This window comes from Gymnodraco acuticeps, unplaced genomic scaffold, assembly GCF_902827175.1.
Source record: "Gymnodraco acuticeps unplaced genomic scaffold, fGymAcu1.1, whole genome shotgun sequence".
Lineage (NCBI taxonomy): Eukaryota > Metazoa > Chordata > Actinopteri > Perciformes > Bathydraconidae > Gymnodraco > Gymnodraco acuticeps.
The window spans coordinates 313,584-331,464 of NW_022992289.1; the positions used below are offsets into that span (position 1 = coordinate 313,584).

The window sequence follows — 17,881 nt, forward strand, 5'->3', positions numbered from 1 at the left end:
GATTCGTCCCGAACGTCCCGATGGCCAGTCCGCCACTGTTTGTAACACACTATGGTGTCAAATTCAATTTCATCGCGGGCCACATTAGAATTATGGCTGCACTCAAAGGGCCGGTGGTAACTTTAAGACTATATAAATATACATGGATAAATATACATAATATATATAAAATAATGTGTTATTTTATATATATTTCCTCTGCATTGGATTATTATCTAGGGTAATAACTTATTATCTAGTAGTATTAACTATGTCTGAAAGCAGAAGTCTAGGGCAAATAATTGCAAGTCTCTTCAGTGCGCATCTCACAAAATGAGACGCCCTGGATTTACCTTTCTTCTTCTCATCCTCCACATGAACGTCTGAGAGACTGACACTTTCTTCTTTTAGTTTTTCCTCTCTCTCTGTAAGTGTTTGTCTCAGCAAAAGCCAAAAGGTCAGCAGACACATGATCTGCACACAACAAATAAAATGTTTAGACAAACAGAAAGGAAAGCAATGACTTTGCTCAAAGCACAATATGGGTGGTCAAAACAACATAGAGGAAACAGTATATATATATATATATATATATATATATATATATATATATATATATATATATATATATATACATATACTATCAGACTTGAGTTTCTAAAGTGTCAGGCACATGTTGCACACATCTGACACTTTAAATAAAGCAAAACAAAATACAGTTTGATAAGTGTGATATCATTTTGCATCCTTACATATGCACTCTGTAGTATGATGATAATAAACATCCCACTAAAAGTCTGACGGACACAGTTCATCAAACAGGACAAACCCTTCCTTTTTCCAGGAGCAATTGTAAAGCTGCCCACTTTGATCTGATAAATTGATTGCATTATAACTCCAAGAACATATTACATCAGAGGTTGTCACTCAATCTATGTTCTTTTAGTAGACAGAAATACATGGCACTGACAAAATAAAGTATATTTTAAACTCCAAACCTTGGATAAAATTGAGTGGAAATGGTTTTTCTTGCTGACAAAGAACCCTGAGTATTGGTCAGGATCCAGGTTCTCAAAACTAAAGATGTACTGCAGACTTATGACCAGGTTTCCGTAAGCGACCATGAAGGGCGAGGACAGCATGGCGTAGCGCCGCCGGTCCCTCACCATCCACAGCGTGCACGACCACATGAGGAAGACAAACGTCAGCCAGCTGACGTAAGTGATGCTCCACACCTGAACAACACAACATTTAACTTACTGTTAGGACGATGCTGCTGATGAAGGACTAATGGAGGTCAAATACAGAGATCTGACGCTCGGCGTTCATACAGTTTTCACTCTGTTAGTTTACAGAGGTACAACATCACATAGCCTACATGTCATATATGTCAGCACAAGTTTGGTTACTCAGACATATTCGGATTGTAAAACAATGGGAGATATAAAAGGCCCCCATCACTTCTACATAAGAACAAGAGCCACAGATTCAAAAACACATCTTTTAGGTCATTTTATTTTTGTCTGTGACTTCCTAACAAGAAATGTTAGCAGTAAATTCAAACGAAAGGTCTGCTTAGGAGACCCCTAACCTGTCCAGTAATCCATGTCCGTGAACCAAGACATGGACGTGTTTTACTCTTAATGATGCAAGAAACTTATGATGAATACAATTGAGTTTTAAACTGTAATCTAGTTATTCTTGTTATAACAGCTCCACAGGTTTGCATTGTGTTGTGTCTCGTCAGATTTGTTAATATTATTTCTCTGTTAGTTTATATTGTCAAGTCCGTGTCTGCCATTTCCTGTTTTACTTTGTCATTTCCTTTCTCATTTCAGGTAGTTCGACTCCTACCTTGTCAGTATGTTCACTGACCTGATTACCTGCCCCGCCCTTATTGTTTGCACCTGTGGAGTCCCTTGTATGTGTATATATTCTGTGTGTTCCCTGTGCCAAGTGCCAGATCGTTTTTGAACCTTGAGAATGGATTACCTTACTTATCACCACAGTAAAAACCTTTTTTGAAATCATCTTTTGACTGGAGTCGTGCATTTGGGTCCTATCAGTTTTTGTGTGCTCCAGTCGTAACACATTGCACAGCAGTTTCATGTCCATGTATGGACTTCGGACTTCTCCAGTATTCAAATTAATTCTCAAAGTAATTTGTGCAACAGTTATACATTTTAAATTCATAAACAAAAGTAATATTGAATGTTTTCTGTCGTGCCAAATTATCATATGATAATTGAAATGATATATATAGATTATGTTTTATACTCTGATTGCCTTTTACTCCGTTAAATTGTATTTTTAGTCTATATGTGTTTAACAGAGACATATGTTTAGGATTGACATTTCAGGACGGGCAAAAGGTGGATTTGCAAATGGTTAAGGACTGGGGGGTTTTATGGTTTAATGGTGGGGATGTTTCGATAATGCCTAAGATACTTTATGGGTGGGACCAGTTGGCTATTTTCTTTCTGCTATATAGTGTGACTGTAAACTGTGTTCAAAGCTATGTTATCCTCTGTGGATGAAGTTGCTCTGTTCCTGCATTTGAGATCGATTTTATTTGTGTGTGATTATTGACTTTCTTTATTACTTTATCAAATATAACAAAAGACAAACTGTGTCCATTCATCATTTATCAGTTTCTCATAAGGGAATTCGAATTTCCCGACTAAAATGCAGCATAAGCCTGCGTCTGTAGCTCCTACGTTTCAACATCTGCGGGATGCGTTACTCACCATCATGGCTATGAGAGCACAGATGTAGCTCTGTTTCAGGACAAAGTGGAAGATTTTAACTATCGCACCGACTCCTCTTTTCTTCATCTTAGATTCCTCCTCTCCTCCTTCAAGCTCCGACTCCTCCAGGGGAACAGACACCTCATACACACACTCCTCCTTCTTCTTCTCTGGTTGGACACAGAAACACGACTCACTGTTAGAATACTTACGGGGCTCGGTTACATTATTGAGTTACGTGAGAAACTGCAGTGATTCAGGGTTGAGCTTATACGTATAAAGTTGGGAACAATTTGAAGACACGGAGTGGAAATCTGTCCAGCAGAGGACAAGATAATCTGACTTTTAGACCAGAGTATGGGACAACAATTCATCATGATAGATCATGAATGTGTGTACAACAGTTAAAAGCAAACATCCGGTATGTGGGAATGGACGGACTTCATCTTCACCCTTCAGGAAAGGAAACTGAGAACTTCCACACCAACACTATGTGCAAGATAAATATCATTACCATCATTACAAAACACTCGCTGCTACATAACATGTGCAATATTATTATTATTAATAATGTGCCATGATAATGTGCAATTACGTATCTGCCACTACGTTTTTTTTGCACTACTGAATACTGATAATAATTACATTAATTATGTGACCGTCTATGTTTCATGTATTTAATTACGCTTTTTACTGCACTGTTAGTGTACAGTTTTACTATTGTGCTGCTGTGTTTATTGTATTTTTGTAACTCTGGCACAACAATTTCATTCGGGATAAATAAAGTTTGATCTCCTCTTATCTTAAGAAGCCACTAGCAAGACCAAAACAACTTTACCAAGCTGCTTCCATAACAGCAGACATTAAGCAGCTGTGTTCACAGGCTGATGACGGGCAGCCAATTGACTGTGACGTGTCGAAACAGTGAATTACCCCTTCACTTGATTCTGTGAATTCAGTTGTGACAAGGTGCAGTTAAGCAAGTTCAAGTGCAAAGTACAAGTGAAGACAATTCAATGTGGTGGAATCAAAACAAAGGAATGTGTCTATGGCAGGAAAATCCAATGATTTTTGCCGCAGTTATTTTAAAAATACAACAAAAATATCAACGATAAACATAGTGCATATATGTTGTTCTGTAATTCTTAATTACATCCAGAAACTGGGAACAACTGCCTTATAATAACATCAATATTATCCACTGCACACTTGATAGAAGGAGTTTCTGAATGTGAGAGAGAGTATATAACAAAAGTAAGCTTACTATTTAAAGAAAAATATATCTTCGGAAATACATTTGTTTACAGTGTAACTAAGCGCAAAGACTTCCTGCTGATATCCAACTATATATAACGACACAAAATACGCTTCTGATTTTATAGTGACAACGTTTCTTTCCACAGTAGTTTCACTCTACAGTATTTACTTGTCATTAACTTTTAAATTAAATGAAGAGAGAAGACATTAAACTGCTCACCTGTACCGTCGCTGGGCTGGTCCATTTTATACTGCGGGGTGGAATATAAGTCCAGGCAGACCGGTCCATTCTCAGTGGTGACGAACTCAAAGGACGTCCCGTTTGAGATGGGAACAGCCTGCAGATCATCGTCAGAAATTACAAATACGCTTCTGTATCTGAGAGAACAGGTCTACTGTGGGATCACATTACTGTACTGCGTTCTGCCCCACAAAGGCAAACAGGAGAAACTGATCCACAAACTGGAAAAAGCAGATGTTAGATTTGGTGTTTTTATTTTAAGTTTCAGATAAGTTAAGTGTTAGCAGCTTAGTCACCACACGTTGTCTTTGTAGGGCGGTACAGGGATTTCTTCTACTTTTCACACTGCACATTCTTACATTTAACACAGACAAAACCTGACCTTAAACACGGTGCTAACAACCCTTTTATAAGATGAACGTCTGAATTGAGTAACTTGGATATTTACACTACCTTTCTGTGCTTTTGGAAACATGAGAAATACGAGATACAGACTTCCAAAGTTGTTTGTGGAGCCTCAGACAACATCATGACTTTTAAACCTGACAATATGACCATTTCATCCAAAACGCTGTTTGCCACAGAGCTTATTTTTGGAAATGATTAAAAGTCCAATGGAAAAAACCCACTGGCTTTTTGTCAAGGGATTTTTTTGATGCTAACTTCCAGGTTGGCCTAAACAAATCTGTCATCCCTGCAACTGTCTATTCTGATTCAAACATTTTCCAAAATAAAACACCAATAACTTGTTTTTTAACGTCAATAACGTCCTGACATTTTCCATGTTTCAATCCCAGAGGCACTTGAGCACAGTGGCTTAATGATTCCATGTTGAGAATGGAGAATGTAGTACGACAGATAAACAGTACAAACACAAAGGGAAAAGAGGTAAACGTGAACTTCTAAACACAGCACATGATAACCATGTTCTTTAAAGGTCACCTATTATGCAAAATCCACTTGTTCTACATCAACATGTGTCCCCTCGGTGTAAAGAGATTCTGAAAGTTTCAGGAAAAAAGATTCTCTCACTTTTTGTCCTGATCAATTTATATAGAAACCTGTCTGAAAATGAGCTGATCAGATTTTGGCCACTTTATGATGTCATAAGGCTTTTTTGGCTATTAGCCAATCACCAACCAAGGTAACCCCCCCCCCCTTATCTCCTTATTTTCATCTAAAGTAACAGACAGAGAATCAGCACTTTTGAAACAGGGCTGAAGAGGGGGATTATGGGTAATGCTGCAATGACCTGTTTGGTGTTTGGAGCCAAACACTTCAGAGACATGTTTTGTAAATATCTGAGACCTATGATATATTGATGAAAAACAGTATAATAGGGGACCTTTAAGGGTGCAGTGTGAAAAGCACTTTGCAATGATTCCTTTTCTTGCAGCAAGACTGAGAGTAAAAAGGGGTCAAGTTGCACAGATTTGAGACATATCCAGAGCAGCCCCCACCTCAGTTGTACTGAAGCCATCTTGAGTGGAGAGGAGCTAGGAGGAGAAGAAAAAAAGAGCATACAAGGCAAGGTGTGTTATCGATGAGCTGCTGAAGTCAAAGGCCTCCTTGTTCTCTATAGTCGCTGATATACAGGAACTAAGTCTGTGAATCAAGCCCATCACTCATCCGCATCTGCACACCCTAAAAGCTTTCAAACCTCAGGAGGTGGCCGGTGGAGACAGACCGCCGACCTTGATATAGGAACAAGGTCAGAAAGTGCTTCCAGCTGAAGTCTTTCCAGGGATGAGGCTCTGATGGAGGGGAGGCTCGGTGAGGCAAGATGTACGCTTGAGTTTACAGTATAACCATTTTCAATGCAATAAATATTGTTTTTATTATTACTATTATCATTTTTATAATGTATTTTATATAATTTAATTATTGTTATTATTATTATGTATTTTCTTTTATTATTTATTTTTATTTTCTCATTATTATCAATATTACTATTATTTATTTGTTCTCCTTATTATCAATACTACTATTATTTTCTTTTATTATTAGTATTTTTATTATTTTTATTTAAAGTGAATCAAAAACAAATATTGTCTCCTAAATTTTACAGTATTTATTTTTAATTTTATTTGTATAACCTATATATTTTATTTTCTGCATTAATTTACATTATTCTTTTATTTCCCATTGTTTTTTTTAACTGTGTTTCTAATTTGTTATTATAATAGTATTATCTTTATACATTACATTTGAAACGTTACAAATTAAACCAATAATAAAGCTTAACTGAACCAAAATGTTCCAGGTCAACATTAGTTATCAGTCGTAAGAAGGAAATGTGTTAATTGGGAAAGCTTGATGAGCAGAAGATGAGAAGTTGAAGCAAATTATTCTTCAGATATTCATGATATTTTCAAGGCTGTTGAAAATAATGATATCCTAGCTAAAAGATGACTTCATGACCCGTCCAGTAATCAATACTCTGTTAGCCGTGTGTAATAACCGTGACGTACGTTTTTCTCATCTGTTCCTTGGCGTGACTCCCACCACAGCTGCCTCTTCCTGTTGGCCCCGTGATTCGTTGTGTTTCCATCCAGATCTTCCTCCTCACACATATCGTCTTCCTTGTCGTCCTGAAAAAACAAAGATAGACAGTTTGGAAGATAAATATCTTTCCTCCACTGGAGAAGCAGTCTCTTGCTTTCAAGAATCCCAGTTTTAATCAGCGCCTTTTGAAGAAGTGTGTAGGAGGGCCGAATCTGAGGAGGAGTTGGGTGACCTTTAGTCATTTATATTTTATAAACAACTAACTGCATCATCTACTATCACAAAATGTGAAAGAGACATGTTGAAAAAGCTATTAACTTGCCAGTTGTTCAGCTTTTAGCACCTGTTTTCTTGTTAATTTCACAATGGAAAGAAAATGTAACTTGTTCTATTTGCAGTTTGCATATTTTAGGAATTTTAAGCGTCAGTTTAATAAAAAAAAAATCACATGACATTTGTTAGACGCTTTTATCCAAAGCGACGTACATACTCAGTCCTGTGGACAATCCCAACAGTGTCACAGGGACACAACGACATGCTGACTGCAGTGGGACTCGAACTTGCTATCCCCTGATTCGAAGTCCAGCACACTATCCACTGATCCACAGCCTCCCTCATTTTTCGCCTGATTGAGGAATTCACTTTTCATTATTGTAGTTATTTTAGTGTTTCTCACTCTGGCTTTGGTGCTAAATGTTTTTCTTAGAGATAAAAAAAATGGCAATCAGAAACATCCATCCATCCATCCATCTTCTCCCGCTTATCCGTGGTCGGGTCGCGGGGGTAGCAGTTCCAGCAGAGAGCCCCAATCAGAAACAATGCTTTTTAAATAAACTCAAACTGCATTGTCCACATTTTGTATTGGCCCTCTTGTGCTCATTTTCAGGCTCATAGTTGTATTTTGTTTCTCTACTGTATCGTGTTTACATCAAGTACAATGTGTCGGAGCGCTAGCCAATAGAAGTGTTACGTAGTGATGTCATCATGTTGCTGAAGTAAACAAAGTCCAATGGAGGCGTTTCAGAGATGGGGGGGGGGGGGGGGGGGGGGGGGGGGGGGGAGTGTGTGGAGAGAAACTTAGGGATGTTAGCCTTTGCAGACAATGCATGCACACAAACCTATAACACATTACAGGAAAGGACAAACCCCCAAAAGAATAACAGGGCCTCTTTAACTGTAAAACTAAACCGTTATCCGGACTCTTTTGTGTGATTGACGTATGCTTATCTTTGTTTTCACACTGCGGTCAGATTTATAAGGAAGCTGTAACAATACATGCCGTTTTTTTATTGTCTGTTTGTGAAGATAAGATCCATCATTATGTGGCGTTTTCACTGCCAAACAAAGCTGTCAGCTGCTGAGCGATGTTGTAATTATGTTTTATTATTAGAGTCATCTAAAGTGTAAGGTTAAAACTCTCACACACCCCTTTGTGGAAAGATCGATAATGCATACGGCCCCACAGGTTCACAGGGAAGTATTGACCCCTCTATAAAAACACGGATCTATAACTCCATTACAGACGGAGGAGATGAACCCTCGAGCCGCGAGGTGAAGGAAGATGAAGTCAGGAGCGACATTCATGACATTTCCCACATTACATGACATTGGAGAGTTCCTTACTCTTTTGGTTTATATCATAAAAAGCTGAATATATTTCGATGTTTGGCCGTTAAACACAAGACATTTAAAGATCTCTAACTGGAGTAACTTGGGTGGACACTTTTCACAATTATCTGACATTTTAATAGGCTAATTAATCATGAAATCGAAAAAAATAAATGGCAGGATAAATTCATGAAAATAATCATTAGTTGCATCCCTATGGAGGTCATTTGGTTTTATGTACTGTGGGGGAAACTTCTGAAGCAATTGGAATCAGGACTCAGAGAGGCACGAGGAGAGCTGGAGCTTTGATGGCAAACACTGGCGGTTTATTTGGAGTTACGGCCGGAGAAAAGACAGGCGGTGCGTCACGAGTTGACACAGCGGTTGCCGAACCAATTCTGAAGAACTCTTCTGTAGCTCGAGGTTTTAACTAGTTTGGAGTGTAATAATCAACATTCTTCATCAGTGAGACTAAACCATTATGGACCCTGAATCTAACTAGAGCTCTCGTCCATAGAAAATAATGTGCGCCAGGGAACCTACGTCCCTGAACAGTAAACTACCTCATGGCGGCTTGTGCTCGGTCATAAACTGCAACAACAATGCGCCCAAGCTGCTCCTCCTTAAGAGAGATAGCAGCAATACCCAAGGCCGTAGAGTAGACCTATGTCGTGGGAAAGGAGACAGTGAGAGGAGAAAACGATGAACTGGGTCGAAGGTTGAATACCTAAGCAAATGATTCCCTAACATGTACCAACGTTTTGATTTACCTCAGAGATTTCTGCTGATACCCAAAGAGGTGAATGGAATTTAATGAGTGTGCCACATGAAATAAAATAAAAACATTTTAAATATTATAAACAACTCTGAAATAATGCATATACTCTGGATAATCAACAAAACACAGTTTTTTGAGAGCGTGTTTCGTCATTTGCATTAACTAACCCTTTAAGTTCAATCTACATTCAGTCATTCAGAGGTTAACATGATGTTATAGTTTTAAAACAGCTCGCTCAGCAAATCTTTAATTGTTAAATTGACAGTTTTATATATGTATTTTATACGTTTGTAGATGATCACTAATAAATTAAAGGACATGTTTCCATTTTTCCAAGTGTGTCAGGTGGCCATATACAAACACTTAGCTGGTTTTATTAGGCCATTCGAGAAGCAACCCCTAAAGCGCTCTCAACGTGAGAGAGGTGGACTAAATCCACGGTCCATAGTCACATAGTCACATTTGGAAGATACTGAGTAGTTTGATTTCACTTCATATACCCTCAAATCAACTTTGGGGTTTCTTTTTTTGTTCAAAATGTTTGTTCTTGTCTTGAATTTGTTTTATTGGGAGAAAGTTAAGTAAGGGATAATGTGCAGCGACGCGGTCATTATGGGGAAAAGAACACCGACAGGCTGATCAGGAGCCCGACGCAAAGCATGTATACAGTTAAATCGACCGAACTTCTTTCTGCAGATGTAAGCGTCCTTAACAACGGTCAATAAGTCCTTGACAACGGTCTGTCTGTTCTGGATTAACAATGTGTCACGTGTTCTGAATTGACCAATCAGAATAGAGTATCCAACTAAGCCATGTAATAAAACTAAATATGTCAATGGTTAGTAAGAACAGGTTAAATAAATACAGCAAGTAACATCTCTTTACATGTACAAATGGGATCCTGAATACGGTTTTAAAACTGATGTTTTTCTCAATACCTAGACCTTCAGCGGGATATATCTTATCAGGAAAATGTTATTAAACGGACTGGGTTATTTGTATTGTTTAGTTATAGTAGGATTTAAAAACTGAAGCACCTCTCAATAAGACATGTTTGGGTAAAAATATACTTACTACACTAACTGAACTGGCTTCCTCCTTTACAACTGTGAGTCTAATTTATAGACCATATATTACATACTCTTCTTTAAATGTGGACCAGTGGCCTTTGAGTTGTTACTTAACGGGAACATGTGCTCCTATAGATCACATCATGCTGGGATGCACGCTGCCTTCGTCAGAATTAGACCAGCAGTGTGTCAGATAACACCTGAGCTACGGCGCACAGCCATCGACCGTCCTGAAATCTTCCATCAATAAAGTTTCTCTGAGCGCGAGGCCACCTGGCTGCACATTTAATCCAATCTGCTGCTATTTCAGTCCACTGTCGGGATCCAGCGAGGAACCGAGTGGAGGTGTGGTGTGTTGAATTCAACCAAACATCTCTGTGGATCTAGCTTTCTCTAAACAGGAGCTCATGGTCATTTCAATTCTAAAATAATAATCACTTGCCGTTTGCAAGTCCATGTCTTCCCGTACAAACAGACTCAAGTTTAGTTTCTTTCCCAGGGCCATCTGTGCACTTAACGCTGCCAATATTCAAGTTATCATGTCTTCCGTGCAATATGAGGGGAATCGTGCAATTTAATTTATTATTTATTTATGTATATATTCCCTATCATGTCTATTTAAGTCCCATTTCTTGTTTTTATATTGTCTTGTTGTTGCGCGTTGGCACCTTGAGTTCATATTGTAATTTTGTTGTACTTGTACAATGACAAAAGATCTTATCTTGTAGTGATTTTATCCGGAGGAGATTGTCTTATCTAAAATGTGATTAAAAGCTCTATTTGAATCTTTGATATACGTACATAGTTATGTTGTCTGTTATTGTCCGGTCGCCTAATTGCTTTGTTCTCACAGAATAATGCATAATTCACAGAAAGCACTTGCTCCCCGTCAAATCCCGTATAGTTTTTATACATCCATGACCTCACTAGCTCTCCGACCTCCTGCACATCAACACACCCATCCGCACTCTCAGGTCTTCCGCTTCCCTCCACCTCACTGCACCCCCCTTCCGTTTAACCACCATGGGGTCTAGAGCCTTCAGCCGCTCTGCACCCCGCCTCTGGAACTCTCTCCCACCTGACATCCGCAACAGTGACTCTCTCCCCATTTTCAAATCACGTCTCAAAACACATCTCTTCACACTCGCATATCCACCCTGATCATTATCCATCACACATCCTGTTTTTATTTATTTGATTGATTTATATACTGCATTGTCTTGTTTATGTCTCTTATGCTGGTGTTATGTATTGTGTATCTTGTTTTTTATGTGTTTGTATGGCGACCTTGAGAGCCTTGAAAGGCACCTATATAAAATAAATGCATTATTATTATTAAAGCAGGTAGGACATTTGTGCATTTAGCAAAGACTTGAATAAAAGGTGTTTAAAAATGTTTTACGAAAAATGGTAGAAGTCTTGAGGCTGCGTTGCATACTTGTCTACTAAAACTGTGCCTTTTGCACTTTAATACTCTTTATTATTAATGAACAATTTGGTAAAATCGAATAAGAAAAAAAGTCATGATCAATTTGATGGTTTGAACCAGAAAAATACAACAACAAAGCACAGTTTATCACAAATTTGTTATGTTATATTTTCCCTTTAAGAATTCCTTAATGGTTTCTGTAGGTTTAACAGATTAATCAAAAATCTTTTTATTTAGTTTTGACAATCCATAAGCAGTGTTTGTCATATAGTAATGGTAAACATAATATATGCCAATACAAATGAGCCATTGGTCTGTGCTGATTGTATGTACAAAAGGAAAAATACAATTTGAAAACAAGAAAAACACAAACAATAACAACGACTAAAGTAATCCCCTACGTTCACTGCCAGTGATCCTTATACACACGGATATATGCCAAATTTAACAAATCAATCACTTGCTTTTCATTCACAATCTAAATCACATGTGTCAAACTCAAGGCCCGGGGGCCAAATCAGGCCCTTGGTGGATTTAATTTCGGCCCGCAGGATAATTTTTAATTACTATTAGATCTGGCACTCCGGTATATTGCACGCACACCTTCACTCCATCCTGAGGGTCTCCTCCGCTCAGAGCCTGACCCCAAACATTGATGACCTTGCACCCGAGATGAGATGCCAAGTATCTGCTTGAACTAGCATCACAGCAGCAAACTGAGTTTACATGGATGTTTCCTTCTGCACTTTGTTTCTTGCGACAACAGGGAATGTTTGGTTTGTTCTTTGAGGGAAATTGTTTTCTGAAGCTGTTGTTGGCCTGTGGAGAAACGTACTCATAAGAAATGACTCCGGAAAAGCTGCAGATAGAGCCATAAGAAATGACTCTGGAAAAGCTGCAGATAGAGCCATAAGAAATGAATGCAACTGATTATTTAATGTTTCATGTTGTTTTTAAAGGCAATAATTGAAGCTTTGTTAGTTCCAGGTTTAATATGTGCAATAAATTCATTTCAATACGTTTTGCAATAAACATTGAACCAGTCCGGCCCTCGACTAGTACCCATTTTTTTATTTTGGCCCCCTGTGTATTTGAGTTTGACCCCCCTGATCTACTGTGAACAGTTTATGGACAAATCTTCCAGTAAATGTCACAAAGCTGTGAACTGAGAAGTCTCTGCTCCATAGTTTCTCTCTTCACTGTACATGTTACATTTATATATTCAGTTCAATATTTAATATTCCATGTGTCACATACTTATGTATATATAATACCTTGCTTTATATCTTGTTATTGTTAATTTGTCAATTCAACTGTATATTTTCTACTTTCTTGTTTTTAAATTTGTATTGTACAATACCATGTATTTTTACTGTATGCTGCTGCAACACAAACATTTCCCAAATTGGGATCAATAAAATCTTATCTTATCTTAACTGAACCCTCTCATTGCATGGTGTCTCACCGTCAGCTGGTCGATGGGCTCCTGCAGCCAGAGGCGGATGAGCGTGGCCAGCGTGTAGTAGAGCAGCAGCAGCATGATGGGATTCACAAAGTGGAACCACTTACGCTCCGGGTGCACGATGAGCTTCCACGTGTAGGAGCAGTTGCTCTGGATAATGGGGGAGATGCCAAATACTCTGCAGAGACAGAAAGAGAAACACAGACAGACATATGAGGACTGGAACCATTGCCAGGATTTGAGTTATAACAACTTTGAGTAAAAAGTGGCAAGAGACAACATTGTAATGACGAATGTAAAGACGCTTCCTATTATCATCAAATGTCAATATAAACAGTACGTTTGACGTAAGGTAAGGATGTGATTTCTCATCGGGAAAATACAACTTTATTGCCAGAAAATATGAGCTGTAATAACTTAGTTTAATAAGTAAATCAACAGAAGATCAATCACTTTACTATGGATTCATTTTTTATTAATATATTAATCAATTACATTTAATTAATGTATTAATCAATCATAATTGTTCATGCAAAAAGGCTAAATATTGGATAATGTTTGGTACTGAAGGTAACATGACCTGTTTATCTTGATCTAACAATATAATAAATGTAAGATTTGTGGGGTTTGGACTTTTGGTTTGACAAAAACGATATTTGAATACGCAACAATTCACTGTAGGAGATTGTAAGGGTCATTTTGTTGGCCTTTTATTCTGATGTTTTAGAAACAAAACTATAAAATAAAAACAATTAGTTGCAGTCAGGATTATTTGTCTACCAAAGTTTGACTCTCTTTTCCAACTCATTAATTTTTTAGGGACTTTATATCTCACAAAAAAAAACCTTTCATCCTTTAACTTAACATTTATTTATTAGACAACAATTAAGAAAATCTGATTGTCTTTCTTGAATTGCGTCGCCCAACAACAGCAAAGAGAGGAATACTCGTTCTTAAATCTTTTTGAAGCAGAGTTATTAATCAGTGGATTAAGACGGTTCTCAGCAACATAAGTGTATTGTTCGATTGATTACATTCAATTCAGCGTGTGAGGCCTTGGGTTCTCAGTCTTTCAAACAAATGATCGATCACAGAAACACAGCCAGCGTGGACGAGCCGATGCAAACGACACAAAGGATTTTAGGAACTGCTGAGTCATGCTGTCCGTGCACAGAGGCCTATATATTAAACATTGTATTAACTTTAATCTGAGGAGTGTGATTAAAGGAATAATAATTTTTCATTGTTTTATTTTTCTGATAAATAATGGACACTTTCTCTTCTTCACGCCTTTAAATCTGAGATGGCAAACTGTGACTTGGTTAACCTTAAACTGATTTTGTAGTTATGCCAGGTTTATGTTAATCAGGGTATATGCAGGAATCCTGAAGTCAAATGTAAAACCTTTTAAGACCTTTTTTAAGACCCTTTCCATACATTTTAAGACCTCATCGCCACTTTGAGTTTTAACCGGTTACATTGGCGACACACTTTACCTCACATTGACTATATACAGTATTGATTGTCCTTCCTCCTTATCTTCCAACCATTTGGACGCAGACTTGCATTTCCCCATAACGATGTTTAACAACCAGCGTAAACGGACCTTCGTGCGCTATCAAGCAGTGAGCGTGCGATGTCCTGTTCAGATGACGTCAAGTCCAACGGGATTCCATAAATAAACTACACAGAATCACACTACACACCTACGCAATGATTACATTCAGGCACACTGTAGAATACAACCTCTTTGGACCATTTATATACTCATTGAAAACAAGCTACAACATTTAATACCTTGGAAAATGCCGTTTAATACTTTTTAATAGCCTTAATTTTCGCTACAATTATTTATCAACTTTTAATACTTTTTAAGACCCCGAGACGTTTTTCTGCGGCACCTGTCCAAAGCAGTACATCTACACACTTTCAACATTCTCTGCAACATTTAGATTATTGTTTTTACTTACTATTTTAACATGTATATGGTTTACTTCATCTGCGTTACTGCATCATCTTACACTATTTTATTGTATTTTAAATGTGTTTTATGTCTTATATATATTTACGTTGCATTGTTGGATGAGACTAAAGATTTTCCTTGCCATATCTGCACTGTAGCTTCTGTGCATATGACAGTAAAGCCTTTGAACCTTTGCTTTACTTGCAAGCCATAACTCCTGTCTGCTTCTCCATTATCTACACACTGACTACGGATAAGTACCTTATACAACCCCCTTGTGCTATTCTATTGATGACATTCCTGTCAGTAAGATTTCCTTCGACTCTCTAACCTTGGAATCTAATCGAAATGCACTGACGCTAGACTTCTGTTTGTACCACAAAGGATGCTATATGATTCACTCCTCTTCCTCTGAGCAAAACAAAGATCCTGTACTCCACAGGAAGTCTGCTGACGTGTCCCAGTGACAGCCACATAGATTTAGACTAGGGGTGTCCAAACCTTTTTCACCAAGGGCCACATACAGAAAAATATACGGAGGGCTGGGCCGCTCACTAGAGGTATATTGCCTCATAAGTTCAGTTATCTGAAGAACCAGCACCTTACCGTGGTAGAGAGGTTTGTGTGCCCTGATGAACCTGGGGGCTGTGTTGTCCGGAACCTTGTGTTCCTGGTGTTCCTGGTAGGGTCTCCCATGGCAAATTGGTCTCAGGCAAGGGGCCAGACTAAGATTGGTTCAAAAGACCTCATGAAAGACGACACAGGAAGTGAGGATACCCGGCCCGGAGGAAGTCCGGCGTCCCCTTCTGGAGCCAGGACCAGAAGGAGGACTCGTCTGCGAGCGTCTGGTGGCCGGGCTTGCCACGGAGCCCGGCCGGGCCCAGCCCGAAAAGGCAACGTGGGCAACACCTCCGCTTCTCCGTCCCGCGGGCCCACCACCTACGGGAAACAGCGATGGGGTCGGGTGCGCTGCCAGAAGGGTGGCAGTGAAAGCGGAGGGTCTCGACGGACCAGACCCGGGCGACAGAAGCTGGCTTTGGGGACGTGGAACGTCACCTCTCTGGGGGGGAAGGAGCCGGAGCTTGTGCGGGAGGTGGAGCGTTACCAGTTGGATCTGGTTGGGCTCACCTCTACGCACAGCGTCGGCTCTGGAACCTTACTTCTGGATAGGGGTTGGACTCTATTCTTCTCCGGAGTTGCTCAATGTGTGAGGCGCCGGGCGGGTGTGGGGATACTCACAAGTCCCCGGTTAGGGGCTTCGTTGTTGGAGTTTACCCCAGTGGACGAGAGGGTCGCCTCCCTACGCCTGCAGGTTATGGGGGGGAAAACTCTGACTGTTGTGTGTGCTTATGCACCCAACAGCAGTTCAGAGTATACGGCCTTCTTGGAGACCCTGGAAAGAGTCCTGTATGGGGCTCCTGAAGGGGACTCTTTAATCTTGCTGGGAGACTTTAACGCACATGTGGGCAATGATGGAGACACTTGGAGGGGCGTGATTGGGAGGAACGGCCCCCCTGACCTGAACCGGAGTGGTGGTTTGTTACTGGACTTCTGTGCTAGTCATGGATTGGCTATAACAAACACCATGTTCGAACATAAGGATGCTCATAAGTGTACGTGGTACCAGAGCACCCTAGGCAGAAGGTCCATGATCGATTTCGTTATCGTATCATCGGACCTGAGGCCGTATGTTTTGGACACTCAGGTAAAGAGAGGGGCGGAGTTGTCAACTGATCACCATCTGATGGTGAGTTGGGTCGAGTGGCGGGGGAAGCCTCTGGATAGACCTGGTAAGCCCAAACGTGTAGTTCGGGTGAACTGGGAACGTCTGGAGGAGGCCCAAGTTCAGGAGGCCTTCAATTCACACCTCCGGCGGAGCTTTTCGGGCATTCCTGTGGAGGTTGGGGACATTGAACCAGAGTGGTCGGTGTTCAAAGCCTCTATTGCCGAAGCCGCGGCGGGGAGCTGTGGTCTCAAGGTCCTAGGTGCCTCAAGGGGCGGTAACCCTCGAACCTCCTGGTGGACACCGGTGGTCAGGGAAGCCGTCCGACTGAAGAAGGAGGCCTTCAGGGATTTGTTATCCCGGGGGACTCCCGAGGCAGTTGCAAGGTACCGACAGGCCCAAAGGGCAGCAGCCTCATCCGTGGCCGAGGCAAAGCAGTGGGTGTGGGAGAAGTTCAGAGAAGACATGGAGAAGGACTTTCGGGCGGCACCAAAGTTGTTCTGGAAAACTGTCTGACACCTCAGGAGGGGGAAGCAGGGAACCATCCAAGCTGTGTACAGTAAGGATGGGACGTTGTTGACCTCAACTGATGGAGTGTTAGGGCGTTGGAAGAATCACTTTGAGGAACTCCTGAACCCGACAACTCCGCCCTCTATGTTAGAGGCAGAGCTGGAGTATGACGGGGGATCAACACCAATCTCCCGGGGGGAGGTCACTGAGGTCGTCAAATAACTCCACAGTGGCAAAGCCCCGGGGGTGGATGAGATACGCCCGGAAATGCTGAAGGCTCTGGGTGTTGAGGGACTGTCATGGTTGACACGTCTCATCAACGTTGCGTGGAAGTCGGAAACAGTACCGAAGGAGTGGCAGACCGGGGTGGTGGTTCCCCTTTTAAAAAGGGGGATCAGAGGGTGTGTGCCAATTACAGAGGCATCACACTACTCAGCCTCCCCGGGAAAGTTTACTCTAAGGTACTCGAAAGGAGGGTCAGGCCGATTGTCGAACCTCAGATTGAGGAGGAACAATGCGGATTCCGTCCTGGTCGTGGAACGACGGATCAGCTTTTTACTCTCGCAAGGATCCTGGAGGGGGCCTGGGAGTACGCTTATCCGGTCTACA

General features: G+C 40.4%; 1 protein-coding gene across 6 annotated transcripts in view; it reads right to left on the minus strand.

Moving 5' to 3' along the window:
* Positions 1 to 17,881, minus strand: part of LOC117540860 (piezo-type mechanosensitive ion channel component 2) — a 111,831-nt gene that overhangs the window by 58,608 nt on the left and 35,342 nt on the right. For 5 of the 6 annotated variants that reach the window (XM_034207764.1, XM_034207763.1, XM_034207760.1 and 2 more), the window contains exons 8-14: positions 13,080 to 13,254; positions 6,696 to 6,815; positions 5,685 to 5,720; positions 4,204 to 4,321; positions 2,727 to 2,896; positions 978 to 1,214; positions 333 to 453 (exon numbers count right to left, since the gene is read on the minus strand). In XM_034207764.1, the coding sequence (XP_034063655.1) occupies positions 333 to 453; positions 978 to 1,214; positions 2,727 to 2,896; positions 4,204 to 4,321; positions 5,685 to 5,720; positions 6,696 to 6,815; positions 13,080 to 13,254 (977 nt within the window). The remainder of the gene's footprint in view (positions 1 to 332; positions 454 to 977; positions 1,215 to 2,726; positions 2,897 to 4,203; positions 4,322 to 5,684; positions 5,721 to 6,695; positions 6,816 to 13,079; positions 13,255 to 17,881) is intronic. The other variant, XM_034207762.1, reaches the window with a different exon arrangement.